We start from the raw sequence: 15,821 nt of genomic DNA, 5'->3' as shown, positions 1-15,821 counted from the left end.
CACTCAGCATACTCATTTGGAGGTTACGTTATTTGATAATGCTGAACAAGAAAGCCAGCAGTTAAATTCAGTGTGTCAAAGAGAAAAAATTACTTATCATAAGCAGTGGAAAGACTCATTACAATCCTCATGCTTGTTTAAGGGAAATCCAAATGGAAAATGTGTTTGTAAGCCAAGCAAGCTCTCAGACAGCTGATGCTCCACAAACTAATTTTATTGAGTCACATGAGCAGATGAAATTGCAAGGGCTCACCATGCATCACGTACTCGGTCAGCCTGTTCACCAGATTAATCAGTCTATTGATGACTCACACTCTAAATATCGTATTCAGCCCCAGCACTGTCAGATATATTTAAGTTTTGAAGCTATTTCCATCAGAGTGCCCTTTCAGACAGAAGCTGGCTTATTACAGCTGGGTAATGTCATTCGGAGTAAGAGACCCTGAACTTTTCTCTATTTATTTTTAAAATCAAATACCATTTCTGAAGAACTTACAACCAAGGAGTTCAGAATTCGAGAGCCCCATGGCAACCCTTAAAAGTTTCAAGTTCATGCTTCGTCAATTAATACAGTTATGTAACCTGATATTAATATAGGCACACTGGCTCACTGCTCTCTTTCACAGTCTGCTCAATACAGTTTTGTGTATATGAAGCAAAACCATTGTTTATTGTAGAGGTCAAACAGCAGTTTGAAAGGCCACAGCCCTGCATACTTTACTGATTTCCCAGCTTTAACTCCTGAAGGCCTTGTTAACTGGATTGCCATTTAGATTATAAAGTGTATAAATGAATCACAAACTGCTACTGCCACCTCGTGGTGATAAAGAAACACTGCTTCCTGTAGTATTCACACAGTATATTCTCAAAGCTGAGTGTTCGTCACGTGACTGCCAAACTCCTACATTCAGTATTATATTCTAACATAAGAAATCTTACTCAGATAAATAGCTTTTAACTAGACACCCTTCATTAACACCCTAGATGCTGAAGAATCTAACCATGTACACTGCCAGTCAAAAGTTTTTCACACCCTATATTTACATTTTTCATTAGACATCAGGTACTGGGCTTGTTTTAAATGCTCTGAAGTAAATAATTAACAGATATAAGTGATCTGAGAAATGTTTTTAACTTCTTTTTTTTTTTATAGACACACTTAATCTAATGTAGGCCTAGGTACTTTAGCTCACAACACAGGCTACATCTGTCTTACAAATGATATTAAAACAGTTTCATAAATAAATTAAATAAAGAAAACCTGCAATCAGCACCAATGGGTTTTATTGTTATATATTTAATAAGTGTATTCAAAAAATATCATATATGATACACAAAAATGAAAACTGTTTAAGGTCAGACAAACGTTTGATATTTCCACTCATAAGCATCACATGCATAAGGAGTCAGAAATGATCATATGATCTTCATAAAAGTGCAGCCAATCTGCCATCACTGTAAAATATATGGCTATAAAAATGTCATTTGTCCATACCAAAAATATTCAATACTCAGAATTTAAGACAGCAATGCTAAACCATGCAAATCTATTGGCAACCAATTTGAATGACTGTTTTAAGCTGTTTTAATACACAATTGTGTGCTAATACCATGCTACAAAATGTGCACACTTCAGCTGTTCCATTTTTAAAAAAGTAGGGACATCACACTAAATGTTTCAATGTTTCAGCTGCTTCTTTTTGTCAGTTTTCGAATTTTTGCTGTTTTTATTAGTATTTATTTAATACTGATATCCCAGTAACCATAAAGCTCTTCTTGCCTTACACATTGGACATTAAATATGCAAGTACAGTTATGACTTCACATCATGTTTCTTTCGTTAAGCTGTTCATTCTTATTCCCCTTTTCAGCTTTAGAACCCTGAGAGACATTAGAGAAACTCTTGGAAATGTGTTGTTCACATGTTCACATTTGTATTTAGTGATTTGTCCAACAACTGAATGCTAACTGAATAGCAGACATTTTAGACCTGTCCAGCAGGCTGTCATTACGGCTTATTTTGTGAAGAAAAAAATTGGAGAGATACAGTTGTCCAACAGGATCCAAATGCACTGACATACACTCACCAGCCACTTTAATAGGAAATTATCCAATAAGCCAACTGTGTGGCAGCAGCGCAAAGCATAACATCATGCAGATACAGGTAAAGAGATTCAGTTCATGTTCACATCAAACATTAGAATTGGGGAGGAAAAAAAAAACGTGATCTCAGTGACTTTGACCGTGGCATGGTTGTTGGTGCCAGACAGGTGGTCAGAGTATTGGAGTATTCCAATATTTCAGATCTTCAGAATTTTTTAGCACAACGGTCTCTAGACTTTTCACAGAACTCAGAAGAAGAAAAAAAACAAAAACAAAACAGCAGTCCAATTCAGGTCCTGTATCTGCATGACTCTATTCACTGTGCTTCTGCTACCTGATTTGCTTACTGGAAAATTGCATGAGTGTGCAGGTGTTTCTAATAAAGTGGACTGTGAGTGTATATACATTACTGTAAAACGTTAGTGTACACTTGTAACCACAGTGAATAATGACAGCAATGACTTAGCATCAAAACATTACAGGTTTTAGTAACATTCGATTAGATTTTGAAAAGTAAACTTTAGAGTTCTTTAGTAAAGTGCTACATATTGTATATCTAAAAACCAAAAACTGTTTAACTGTTTTGTTAAACTGTCCGTAGTTGCAAACGTGCTGAAGACAAATGGTAATTTAACATTATTACATTCCTAAATAAACTATTTTTGATCACTATTTGTCTTTGCACTGTGTTTCTGTCCTAAAGGGACATGCCTGCAAGCAATGATGCAATAAAGCAGAACTCAAAATATGTTTTGTCCATCTGTACAAGTGAATATAAAATCACAATAATAAAGCCAGCATGTTTTATTAGAAAATGAATGTAAATAAGTATGTATTCACATTAAGGCTCTGCTTAATTTAATTCCTATGATACTACATAGTAAGAACTCCAACCCCGGTATTACTAAATGAAAACTTCACACTCATCTGTCACACTGAAAGCCATTACAGCAGAACATTTTTCTTTTAAGCTCAGCCTATAAGACTGGCCTGAGGATGGAGCACACTGAGCGACCTTCTTTAGTCAGTTCTCTGGTGTGACTCATGCATGGCAGAGGGACGGCTTCCTCTCGACGGGCCACTGTGTTGAACTTGCAGGTCTTTAGGTGGTCAGCCATACTGGAAATGTTGGCAAATTTCCACTCATTCACTGTTCCAAAGGCTGTGCTAAATCTCCATACCTAAAAGTCACATGCAGAGGGAGACCACTTTATTAAGATCTTCTGTAACACAAGACTCTGAGAATTAGAGACATAAACATAACTTGCCTTGTCATGAATCTGCCATGAGAAAGATCCATCTACACGTCTTGTCTTCGCCCAAAGCAAGACCACCATACCACGTGATTTTAGCAGACTAGCACAAACGTCCCTCATGGTACGAGACACTCGGGACAGCTGGCACAGACTAAAACCATCCAGAAAGCTTGCAACATGCTGCAGTAGCTCAAAGGGTAAGCTGCTGAGGTGGTCACAGTGGGAGCGATCGAGGCACTGGACTTTACCTGGACGTTCCGCTAAGCCAGACCGCACACCAAATGAGCCCAGGTACCGGTCGTGAATAATTCTAGAGCCCTGCACAGAGGGGCAGAACCTCCTCTGGGAGTAGGTGCAACCATAGAATGCCAAAGGGCACCTGTGCTCCATCCAGCCATTGAGCCCAGCATGGATGTCCCCATGGACGTTTTTAAAATGGGAGGAGAACTCGTCCCTGCGAAACAGCTGCCCACACACAAATGTGAACATAGAGCGCTGCTTGGTCTGGTAACGAGCAACACACTCCAGCACCAGGTCCAGTCTGAGTGTGTGGAATGGGCTGGGGTTGGACAGCTGAGGGCTGGCATGATCACAGGCAGATGCTGAGGCGATGTCACCCACCATGGTGCTGGTGGCCAGTATAGCAGAGGGAAAGGAAAAAGTCTGTGTGCCAAAGTCAATTCGATACCCATCTACAAAACGGCTGTCCGAAATGCCTCTACCACCCGGGGAGTCACCGAGGCAGAAGAGCAAAGCAGCAGTGATCAAGTCGATACCATGAAGGCCTATTGGATCGTCCACAACCTCTAGGTCTGAAGTGTCCACTGCCTTATCTTCCATCTTAGCCCGGAACAAATATGGACTGGACAGAAGAGTCTTCCGTCCGTTACATGTAAACATACCCATGCCTCTAAGAACTTGAAGGTTCTGCAACTTGCGCTCCAGCCACCGGTCCTCAATTTCAACAGGCAGTTGGTGTAAAACATTGTTCTGCACTAAATCAGGCAGAGGTATGGGTGGAGGTAGAGGGAACTGGGGTGAATGGGCCATTTCTGGTTGCCGTGCTACAATGGGCATGGAATGATAAGGCATCATTGGCCTAGCATCTGCAAAGTTGTTGAAATTTACCACGGGTCTCTCCACATGCATTTCAAGCCTGACATGATTTTGATTATCCTCTACATTTAAAAAGCCATGTCCATCAACATTCATATTGCCATTTATTTCCTCCTCTTCATCAGAAGGCTCATCAAATGCACTTTGCTCCCTCCACTCGCTCTCATCTTCATCAAAATCTACTGGAAAAGCATGGTCTACTCCACCTACAGCTCCTAGCTCACACTCTGAATCTGTGTCACTTTCTCTCATTAGCTCCATTTTATCTTCTTTTGAACAATGATCCCCATTTATACCACTGTGACAAGCCCCATTTTTATCTACATTCTTACCACTGAGGTTTTCCATAATCAAGTCAATACCTTTGTTTGCACTGCTGAGAATGTCCAAAGCTGCTGCTAAATTTCTGCTGGTTTCCACTGACGCCTTGTAAAGTTCATCGTACGTCTCCCCATCCATTTCAATTAGTCCATTTTTCAAGTCTGCTTCTTCGATACTAGAGTTTAATCTTTCATTTTCTTCATTTTGTCCATCCGCAGTTTTTGCCACAGTGGTGGTCACTTTGAGAGACTCGAGTAACATGCGCTGATCTTGTAGAGCCAATGCCATATCTAGCTGTTCTACATCAGTAACTTCCTTACTCAAGTTTTCATAGGATTTACGATCAGCATAGCTAACAGGCCATCGGTTCCATTCCATGGTGCAGCACACAACACTGGCTGGACATATTCCCAGGTGCTGTGCCATTTTCATCCTGGCAATAGTGAAGGGGCATCCAAAACCACTATTTAGGCATGGCACTCTTTCATATGGACATAGTAATCGGTGCTCATCTGCTTTACATGAGTGGAAAACTGCCCCACACACAAGAGGACAGCCCATGAGGTCACACGAAACCCCAGTCTCCAGTCTTACCATGCATCTTCTGTTCACACAATTCTGGCAATGAATGTGTAGCTCCTCCATTACATATATTAACTGTAGCAAGATGTTTTCAGTACGGCTTTGCCTCAGGATCTACCTGCAAAGATAAGATAAAGAGAACCTGAATTATAACAGGTCATGAAATACTGAGTTGACTTTACTCATGTTTAAAGTTCCTTCTGAGCCATAAGATGGATGGATAGCTGTAATTCCTCTTGTTTGCTGCAGCCTATGTTTACTGAAGGTCTGAGTAAAGCCATTTCACAACAGCAACACCTCTTAGGTTGCACAGTCACGTTGCCTCTTGCACAGTGGAAACATGACCTTTTATTTCTGAGCAGTCTGTTATAGAAGGGCAGATACATTTTCAATCAAAAACACTCACCTCCCTTTATGTGAGGCTGTATAGCAGTGTTTTTCCACCAGACAGTGTGGTGCGGTATGGCTCATTACCCATAAGCCGAATTTGGTTACTTTCATAACCCAGGTACCATGCAAGTCGAACTGGGACATAGTTTAGAGCACTGAGTGATCAAACAGAGTTATCAAATTCTTCCTGAAATTTGGCTGGAATCTGCCAAAGATTTAGGAGCCCAGAATTTGAAATAATTTAAGCATTTTCTAAAATTAATTAATTGATTGAGTAAATGATTGATTTGTTTATTTATTAGTTTTCTTATCACTATGTAGCGTGATCTTATGATCCAAGTAAAATCCAGCATCTACAGTCAGGTCCGGAAGTATTTGGACAATGACAGAGTTTTGGTGATTTTGCCTTTATACACCACCACCACAATGGATTTGAAATAAAACAATCAAGATGTGATCAAAGTGTAGACTATCAGATTTATTTTCAGAGGTTCCACAAAAATATGGCATTTACCATTTAGGAATTATTGCCATTTTAAGCAAAGTACTTCTATTTTCAGGGGCTCAAAGGTATTTGGACAATTGACTGACAAGAAATTAATTGACCAGGTGCAATCCATTCCCTCGTTACTTCAAGACAAATTAATCAAATAAAAGGTCTCCAGTTGATATCAGGTACTGAGTTGGCATTTGGCAGCTGTTCGACTGGAGCTACCAATATGAAGTCCAAGGAGATCTCAATGCAAGTGAAGGAGGCCATCATTAGGCTGAAAAAACAACATAAATCTATAAGAGAGATAGCAAAAACCTAAGGTGTGGCCAAATCAATAGTTGGGTACATTCTTAAAAAGAAAGAAAGCACTGGTGAGCTCAACAACATCGAAAGGCCTAGAAGACCACGGAAGACAACTAAAGTGGATGATTGCAGAATCCTTTCCTTGGTGAAGAAAAACCACTTCACAACATCAACAGAAGTCAAGAATACTCTGGAGAAGGTAGGCGTATCATTGTCAAAATCTACAATCAAGAGACGCCTTCATAAATGTAAATACAGAAGGTTTACAACAAGGTGCAAACCACTGGTAACATTCAAGAACAGGAAAGCCAGTTTAGACTTTGCCAGAAAACATCTAAAAAAGCCTCCCATGTTCTGGAATAAGATTCTTTGGACTGATGAAACCAAGACTAACTTGTACCAGAATGATGGAAAGAGAAAAGTATGGCAAAAGAAAGGAACAGCTCATGATAAAAAGTATACCACATCATATGTCAGACATGGTGGAGGAAGTGTTATGGCATGGGCATGTATGGCTGCCATTGGAACAGGCTCACTGGTGTTTACTGATGATGTGACTACTGACAGAAGTAGCAAGATGAATTCTGAGGTGTATAAGGCTATACTCTCTGCTCACATTCAGCCAAATGCTACAAAACTGATAGGACGCCGCTTCACAGTGCAGGTGGATAATGACCCTAAACATACTGCGAAAGAAACTCAAGACTTTTTGAAGGCAAAGAAATGGAATATTCTTCAATGGCCAAGTCAGTCGCCTGATCTCAACCCAATAGATCATGCTTTTCACTTACTGAAGACAAGACTGAAGACAAGACTGAAGGCAGAAAGATCCACAAACAAGCAGCAACTGAAGGTGGCTGCAGTGAAGGCCTGGCAAAGCATCTCCAGGGAGGAAACTCAGAATCTGAGTTTTGAGATCATGAGCTCCAGACTTCAGGCAGTCATTGACTGCAAAGGATTTTCATCCAAGTATTAAAATTATGGTTATATTTACAATTATGTCACTTTGTCCAAATACCTTTGAGCCCCTGAAAATGGAGGTACTTTGCTTAAAATGGCTGTAATTCCTAAATGGTATATGCCATATTTTTGTGGAAACTCTTAAAATAAATCTGAAAGTCACCACTGATTGTGTCTGAAAGGTAAATGTGTATTTAAGCAACAGTTACAATTTATACTTCTAGTCATTTTACAGTTTTGTGATACACCATGTGGGACAATCTGGGAGGACTGGAAAGCTTCTCGTTATTCCGACTGGAATGTTGTTTACTAGATCAAAAAAAGGGTGGTTGTAATTTTGTCTAACATTAGCATTATTTGCATAAAGCTGTGTTTATGTTTAACATTAGCACATTTCTATCTAATCTTTAACAGAACTGAAGCAGGTGGTGTAATTTATCAGTTGTAGTTCATTCTTTATTTTCTAGGATACCTGGCATGTTAATGTAGTCAGCTGCCTCACTACCAAGTTTAGCTGAAGAAATCAGGACTATCACAATGCTCCCAAAGTTCTGATTCATAATTCCCACTCAGAGGTCGACTTGAAGGTTCTTTTCCCCCCCAGTCAGAATGTAGTAATTATGATTATTCCCATATGATGCAGAATTCTAACCTTACTAACAAACTCTAAAAGGGTTCAGCAATCATTTACACAAAATTATTTCTTAGAAAGTATCCTTTACCAACTGATTTGAATGTGAAGGTTGTCTTACCGAGCACAGGACACAGCGGCTTAACCTGTCCCATGGCTAGAGGCATGTTTTCCCCATAATCCCAATACTGAGAAAACTGTTTCAGACTCACAAGTATCTATACTTTATAACTTTATATAGTAACTTACACTGATTTAAACTAATATGCAACAGTGTCCCAAATCTATTAAGATAAAAGACTGATGATATCTCAACCATGATTAATTCACTTGCCATGACTTAAATGACATTTTTTGGTCCCGATCATAAACAAGTTTAAATTTGTGTATGGATTCCTAGATGCAACAGTGTCTCCTCTACTGAAACTCACACATCTTCCTTCTTGTGTTTTATTCCAGTCTGAAGCTAATCACAGTCGAGGTATTCAGACAGCTTTGTGCTGGACGTGTATTTATTCCCCAACTAGTCTTTCAGCACAACACGTGATTGCAGCAGTGGATAAACATTGTGAAACTTACAGCTCCAGCACGTTGCATGTTCAGGTGGCTTTTATTTCCACAGCAGCTAGTATCATTTCACCAGGTCGCTTTAACCAAAATGTCACCGGTTTGGCTATAAACCCTGGCCGAGAAATCATCTGACATGTTCCACAGTAAAACTAAACACCAGACACTGTCAGCATGAGAATTAAATCACTGGCTGACTAAGCAAATTATCTAGCTAGCCAGCTACTCTCTATCTGCATTACCCCAGCATACTACAATAAACAGTAATCAGCTGGAAAGCTAGCTAGCTCTTTACTCGTCCATGATTTAACCGTTAACACGACACAGGCTCTCCGCTATTATTAATAAGACAGAAGTTATTATCCAGACAGACAGCAGCCAAAGCTAGCCATGCTAACTAATTTTAGCACAGAAGTCTTTTTATATAAAGCACTTGTGGCATTCAATAAGCTAGACAGCCAGCCAGTATGCCAGTGCAGAGGAACTTATAGTTAGTAGAAACGTATTTAGCTATCATTCTGACATTAATGTTGTTCGGTAATAGCATCATGGTGTGAGATTTTAGCCGGTTTTGCTAACAGGCAATGAGACGACTAGCAGCCTGGCCATTTCCTGAATAAGATGCGGCTAACAGCGCTAGCTAACAAGTTAGTCAAAACAAACTCAGTTAGCTTTAAAGTAACGTTACTTACCGCGACAGTATGGCAGGCGTACTTTTAATTAACTGTGAGTATGTAGTTCAAACACTTTTATAATTACATAAACCGAAAACGTATTATTGACACAGTTTATTACTTTTGTCTGTCTCTTCTCGTGTTTATTTACACTGACCGGTTAATACTTTAGAACTACTGAATATGCATGAGTGGGCGGGGATTTGTGTCACCGATGCCCCGCCCCCAGCGAAGCTCCGCCTCAGCAAAGCAAGGCGCGGTATTTAATGAGTCAATGCACCTGATGTAGAACATCAACAAACTGACCCAAGCCTCGTAATAAACCTTAAAATAACCTGATTTTTATGAAATGCTGTGAAATTCCATTGAGAAGACTTTTGTATGCCAGTAGTGTTGACTGCAGGATAGTGGAGATGGAGGATGAGATTTAATATTAGGGAAAAGAGTTAGTAACCCAGGGACTGAATTTTCACTCCAGCATTTACAGCATAAATTAAATGTAGGCTGTCATAAACAAACAAACAAGTATATGAAATTTCTTTTATTTTAAATTTCTTCATTTCCCTAGCCATATTTGACAGCAAATAAAAACAACAGATTAAAGAATCATAAAAATAAATGCACATCTAACAAATCTTTCTCAATGAAACCTATATACTGTATATACTACACCTATTTGTTTGTAGTTCATTAAAACAACATACTATAGTTCTAATGCTCTCTGTACAGAATATATATTTAATTATGTGTCGGTGTGTGTAAGAGAGGTAATTTCTTGTGGACCCCAGCTTAGCTGGCCACCTCTGAGATGTGGTGTATGTTGGACAGGGTAAGTTGGGCCTCTTGGGTAGGATAAGACCGTCTACTTTTGAGCCACAGCCTCCCAAACACACCAGTGATGAGCAGCAGAACCACCAACAGACCTCCGAGCACAAAGGTTTCCACTGGGGGCACACTTGCATCTAGAGCAGAGATGTTTGTCATTGGATAAAATAGGAAGTTACTGACTGAGTGATCAAATCACATGCATCTCTACGGAACTGTAAACATTAAAGTGCAGATAAATCTTACTCAGAGTGCTTTTGTCAGAGTGAACCTCACGTCTTTTTATTGGTCCATAGGACACAGTGTGGGACAGAGCAACGTCTCTGCGTGTGCGTGCTGATGCATCCTCAGTGGAGCAGTTCTGTGGTAAGTGGTAATATCGCCATATAAGAGAAAAAAGAGGAGAATTATGTGTTAATGATGTCATTTCAGTTGGCTTTAGCTGCATATTAAACCAGTTTAGTGTGTAAATTCTTGTTAATTTCATCTACTACTACATATTGCACATTTGAAATTGCTGTTGTAGTATTTAAGGTGTGAACATGTGATTTGAGAGTGGCATAAAGAGTGGGATCTCACAGGCCGGCATGCTCCTGCACTGCTGTGACAGATCTGCACATTACAGTGGAGGAAGATGTCTGTGTAGGAGCTGCCCACAAACTTAAACATTTGGATCCTGAATAGAGCTTCTGGGCCTCGTCCATTCTTCATCACAGACAGCGTCTGGTCATTGGTCAGCACTGGACAGCTAAGGACCAAAAAAAGTCTCTTTATGTGCATGTTATTCCTTTTTTATAAGAAAAAGTAATGGCTTTAGTAAGTAAAACATACAGTATGCTATATCTGGTTAACATTTTAAAAATTTAAAAATGTTTATGGTGTATTGATCAGAGAGAAAAGGGTCAGACAATGAACACCAGTTCTTTCAAGATGTCAAGAAGTCTAGATGTTATTAGTTAATCAGTGCAATCCTAACAGAATTTTACATTGCATGGTATAATCAATTTGCTTCTGACTTACATTTGTTAAAACTGATGATATACGAACATGCTGTAAAAATAGTAGTATAAAATATAATAAATAAATATTATATAAATATAAATATATTATGATCATTACTAGTAGTATTACTACTATTATATACTGACATAATACACACAAACATATGGCCTACAATACAATTTTTCTTGGGAGATGTCAATGGCAGCATATTTGAAGTTGGGAAAGAAGAGAAACAAGTCTTGTTTGTCATGGGCAGGCACAGCTGTTGTGGTGAAATGCCTAATGCCCAAGGCTGCAGTCACAGCTCCCTTCGAACAGGCCTTCTGACCAAAACAAACCTGGTCAGAACAGACACAGGTTACATATGTACACAAACCTGTCCTTGATGAAAGTGTACTGAATGTTGCTGTATGGATCATGGTTCGGCGTGGCCCAGCATCTGTCCACTCGGAGCATGAGATTCGCAGGTATCTGTATGTTGAGAGTCCAAACAGTCTTGTCAATAACTCATTGAGCAAACACTCTTCCAAGTAGTCATCAGATTTCCAACAAGTCTGAGAGTAAACAAGAGTATCTGCCAAGGGTCTGATAAAGCAAAGATGGAATCACTGGATTCAGATTTGTGCATGTGAGATGAATTATTGGATGAATTAGTCTAATCTACAAGCAACATTGTATTGAGTCAGAAATTCATTTAGCAATTTGTGATTTAATTAGACACTAACTAATGCCTTAAATATTTAAGACCTTAAGTTAGAGGTATCTACAATAGACACTTAAATATTTAAGATGTTAAGTTTGAGTTGTCTACACAAGACAAGGCAGAAAGTCTTGTCAGAAGTCTGTGATAAACAAAGACCAACTTTTACTAAATCACAGGCAGTGTAAGATTACTTACAAAATAACCCTGAAGTGGGGAATAAGGAGGCTTATCATTATTCATACAACTGTAGTGGAATATTCAACAGAAAAGCTCATTTGAAGTGGGTCCCAGGTGCCACAAAAAGAAGGAAATCTCTAATAGCCTCTTAGAAGATCTATAATAGCATATAATTAACTACAAGCCATCTATCTTATTTTATACAAACCATGAAAACTTTCACATAGATGTTGTCATCAAGCATTAGAGAGGGAACAGTGGTCCATTTGTCCTCGAAGTCCTCATCTTTATAAAGCAGCATGGACACTGAGAAATTTCCATCTTCTGTGTCCAGAGTGATCGTCCTAAAGAGTAGAGCATATTAAAACACCGCCTGAAGGATGCTGAAGGACACTCAGTGGATATTGTAACAGACACTTCAGATAATCCTCATAGTTACCATTGGTTACCTCTTTTGTTCAACAAGAAAAACAAATAAATGAATCTAATTTCAGTGCCATTTAATCCTAAACAAATAGTGATAATTAAATAATTATTATATGCACACGATGGTCTGGATACAAGGAGCTTCAGACTGAAAAACAACATTGTTTGCATGATTGTGTCCTTAAAGAATTCACCTGATGTCCACTCGGATCATATTTTCTCCGTTAGGCTGCTGGACCATGTAGTTTGCAGGGTAGCGACATCCAAATGTAATGTTGACATAGCTTCTAGTGATAATGTCTGTTTCATTATTGTGAATGGTGTTGGTGAACATGATGTAAGTCTCATCAGATGCCTGCAAGTTAAAACACACAGTAAAATATAGTTAGGATTCAGTGCATTTATATAGTTAATAGTAAGAATAGTAAGAAATTGTTAAAAAAAAAGAAAAGAAACAGCCTTTTTACAACTGAATAGGACAGACTGATCTCCGCCCCTTCCAGTAGTTTTACTGCATGTCTGTAAACTAATCCTTCACCATAACAACAAACCCTCCCATCTAGGTCCTAGTTTTGAGGGAAAGTAATATCTTAAATGTTGGTATTTGTTTTAGTTTAATACTGGTGGTAGACTGACCAATGAAAAGTTTTGTTTTTGTTTGCATACCTGCAGATAGAATAAAAATTGTTGCTACATAAGTTTTCTAAGTTGTTCAGTAGATCATTTGTATACATGTGTTTTGGTATAAAAGTAAAGCTTTTTTACTTTAATGTTTCATCCAGTAATATTTAATCTCACACCACTTTCCACAAAACAGTATGAGAAAAGCCTTCTAAGCCTAACAACCCTCCTCCCCATCCCACACACACACACACACACAACCTTAAGATTGTGTTAACCTTTTGCTGGCTTTACAAGAAATGCCTCTGTGCATTCGGACTGAGCCTCTCAATGATACTCATAGTCTCAAGTGCAGATTTATATCCTGCCAGAGTGAAACCCATCCTCCGGGTAATCTTACGACTGTATGAGATGGTCTAGGGGGATGAATAAAAGAGGGAGTACAAAGTGTGACACTGAATTATGGTCAGCCTATTCACTACTGTTGAAAACACAGTCATCATTTACATATAAATCAAGGTAATTTAAAGCAGCATGGCTACTAGCCCTCCCCTTCCAGCTCTGAAAGCACTCCAGCCATCCAGTCTGAAGGGAAAGAAGCAACGCTAGCTCGTTCTCTCTGCTTCTCCCCTCTCTGCATATTATAAAACAATTATTCCAGGGGAAAACAAAGCCACCATATTAGCATGTGATACGCATGCATTAATTAGTATTTTATCTCTGTTTTGCTTCTCAGAATATATTATTTTCTTCACTAAATTACATTATTTACAGCATTTATAACTGAACTAGTATTAATGGAATATATTGTTCTAAATTCAGAAGACCCTATCTGCAGTGTCTACATTTTTACATATGGATTCAAAATATAGCTCTTTCACAGCTTTCCTTTGGAAAGGAAAGAAATTTCCTCGATCATAAAGAATAAATTATATATTGATGAAAACTGATAGGCTTACCATAATGGTACCACAGTCTGTAAGATTAGTCTTGATCGTGAAGACATAGTCACCTCCAATCTCAACGCCACGACACTCTGGGTCATTTAGGTGCAAATCCCAAATCTGCATTAGGAAGAAAGCATGGTTTTCATCCCCACCACATTTAAGGAATGAAAATGACTACATCTATTAAAATACATTCATATATTATTTGAGGAGGCACAAACGTACATAAACAGGGGGGTCCTTGTTGAGAAAAAAAGCACTTGGAATGGTCACTTGTATCTGCTCGTTGGTACATATGACAGTTTCATTAAGCTCTATTTGGGAAAAAGAGTTCATTTAGTACTTGCAACAGGTGCACATGTTCATTATTCACACATTTTCCCTTACTTTATTTGCTTTCCATATGTTGTGTATGCATTTGTTGAACTGTTTTTTTTTCTAATCTGGAATCTTGTCATTTGAGAAATCTAAGGATTAGTCTGTGACCTACAACTCCCCCCATTATTTATTTATTCATTATATAAGCCAATTGAGACTGGATCACTTTGCAAAAAATATTCAATATGTGCACTTAAATAATTCAGCTTTAGTTTGTAAAAAGCAATCTCACCCTCTTCCTCGAGATGCACAGCTGGGATAAGTGTCCAAATTGTGAGGAGACACCAAGTTGTCAGTGAAGCAGATGCCATTTTTAAAGACTTTACTCAATTTGCCTTCTTTACAGGTAAACCTTTACACCAAATCTCTGTTTCCCCCAAATTTGTGAATCGTCTCACCTATTCACCCTAAACTGGTTGCCAGCTGCAGATGTTGAGCTTGCACTAAACCCAGCCCTCGAAAAACAGCTCTAATGAAGTAGGAGCCTCCCTCTGGCCTTAAAAACACCAGCTTGAATTGATGTCCACAACAACAATGAGATTCCACACATGAATAGGGCATGCTGAGGGGAGTCCAAGGTAACACGGACCATGTAGATTTAGGGTCATAGGACGGAAAATACTACTGACAGACCACTTAGCAGACACCTTACAACCATGTCCCACACCACTGGCCAATAAGGAGTCTGTTCATCTTATAAAGAGAATGGAGAGTTGCAGGGTGGTATCCTGTATTGTCTCACACTTTTGTCTGCAAGGTTTTTAAAGGACATGGCTAAAGTTTTACTGTTTCAGGAATCCCACTCTTTTGCATGAAAAGAAGTCCTGCCATTGAGTCAAGGGCAGTTCACTGCCACACTGGCTGAGGAGCTGGTGACCGTAAAATCGCATGGACAGACAGAATGTGGCACGGCCAGTAATTCTATCAAAGTAAAACAAACACTGCTAGAAACTACATCAGACTCCTTGAATCATGCGAAATCACGTCATTCCACTACATAAAGCAACAATCCTGAAAACTGAGAGCGGGAACTGGGCGGGAATGTGGTTTATCTTGGCCACATTCAGTTTAGAGTTGCTTTTAGTAATGCAAACTCATGGTCAAGCATTTTGCTTTATAAGATGTGATTAAAATATGTGGAATAAAATATTGATTGATTTCTTCTCAAACATATTCATTGGTTACAACTAGAAATGGGAGAAATGGGAGCTCTGGCTTCTTCAAGAGAGAACCTTGCTCAGTTTTTAAAACAAATTTTTTAAAAATACAAAAAAAAACAACAACAAACAAACAAACAAAAAGATTAGAAAAACCTGAAACAAAGCAAAGAAACACATTATAGCGTA

The 15,821-nt window shown here is 38.8% G+C and overlaps 2 protein-coding genes across 3 annotated transcripts; both read right to left on the bottom strand.

The window, feature by feature from the left end:
* Positions 1-1,267: 1,267 nt before the first annotated feature.
* Positions 1,268-9,582, bottom strand: fbxo30a (F-box protein 30a). 2 transcript variants are annotated; one of them, XM_026934439.3, is made up of 3 exons: positions 9,415-9,582; positions 3,372-5,496; positions 1,268-3,284 (listed from the first exon to the last, which is right to left on the bottom strand). In XM_026934439.3, the coding sequence occupies exons 2-3, from the start codon at positions 5,439-5,441 to the stop codon at positions 3,081-3,083; spliced, it is 2,274 nt and encodes a 757-aa protein (XP_026790240.1). In that variant the 5' UTR covers positions 5,442-5,496; positions 9,415-9,582; the 3' UTR covers positions 1,268-3,080. The 2 variants fall into 2 exon arrangements, with proteins under 2 accessions (XP_026790240.1, XP_026790241.1); XM_026934440.3 differs by lacking the exon at positions 9,415-9,582 and adding an exon at positions 8,735-9,390.
* Positions 9,583-9,922: 340 nt separating this feature from the next.
* si:dkeyp-110a12.4 (uromodulin) lies at positions 9,923-15,785 on the bottom strand. The gene is made up of 9 exons (XM_026934385.3): positions 14,708-15,785; positions 14,323-14,411; positions 14,110-14,214; positions 12,724-12,884; positions 12,312-12,447; positions 11,600-11,694; positions 10,801-10,969; positions 10,468-10,582; positions 9,923-10,358 (listed from the first exon to the last, which is right to left on the bottom strand). The coding sequence occupies exons 1-9, from the start codon at positions 14,784-14,786 to the stop codon at positions 10,186-10,188; spliced, it is 1,122 nt and encodes a 373-aa protein (XP_026790186.1). The 5' UTR covers positions 14,787-15,785; the 3' UTR covers positions 9,923-10,185.
* Between the last annotated feature and the right edge of the window lie 36 nt (positions 15,786-15,821).

Source organism: Pangasianodon hypophthalmus, chromosome 10 (assembly GCF_027358585.1).
Source record: "Pangasianodon hypophthalmus isolate fPanHyp1 chromosome 10, fPanHyp1.pri, whole genome shotgun sequence".
In the NCBI taxonomy this organism is placed as follows: Eukaryota; Metazoa; Chordata; class Actinopteri; order Siluriformes; family Pangasiidae; genus Pangasianodon; species Pangasianodon hypophthalmus.
This window is presented reverse-complemented; position numbering and strand designations above follow the sequence as displayed.

What these genes read in the sequence shown, in the direction of transcription:
- fbxo30a (XM_026934439.3), bottom strand. Translation starts at nt 5,441, where the DNA reads ATGGAGGAGCTACACATTCATTGCCAGAATTGTGTGAACAGAAGATGC. An exon ending in CATGGCAGATTCATGACAAG is followed by an intron (nt 3,285 to 3,371) that starts GCAAGTTATGTT and finishes TGTGACTTTTAG; the next exon opens with GTATGGAGATTTAGCACAGC.
- si:dkeyp-110a12.4 (XM_026934385.3), bottom strand. Translation starts at nt 14,786, where the DNA reads ATGGCATCTGCTTCACTGACAACTTGGTGTCTCCTCACAATTTGGACA. An exon ending in ACAAGGACCCCCCTGTTTAT is followed by an intron (nt 14,215 to 14,322) that starts GTACGTTTGTGC and finishes TTCCTAATGCAG; the next exon opens with ATTTGGGATTTGCACCTAAA. An exon ending in CTCTGACAAAAGCACTCTGA is followed by an intron (nt 10,359 to 10,467) that starts GTAAGATTTATC and finishes TCTCTGCTCTAG; the next exon opens with ATGCAAGTGTGCCCCCAGTG.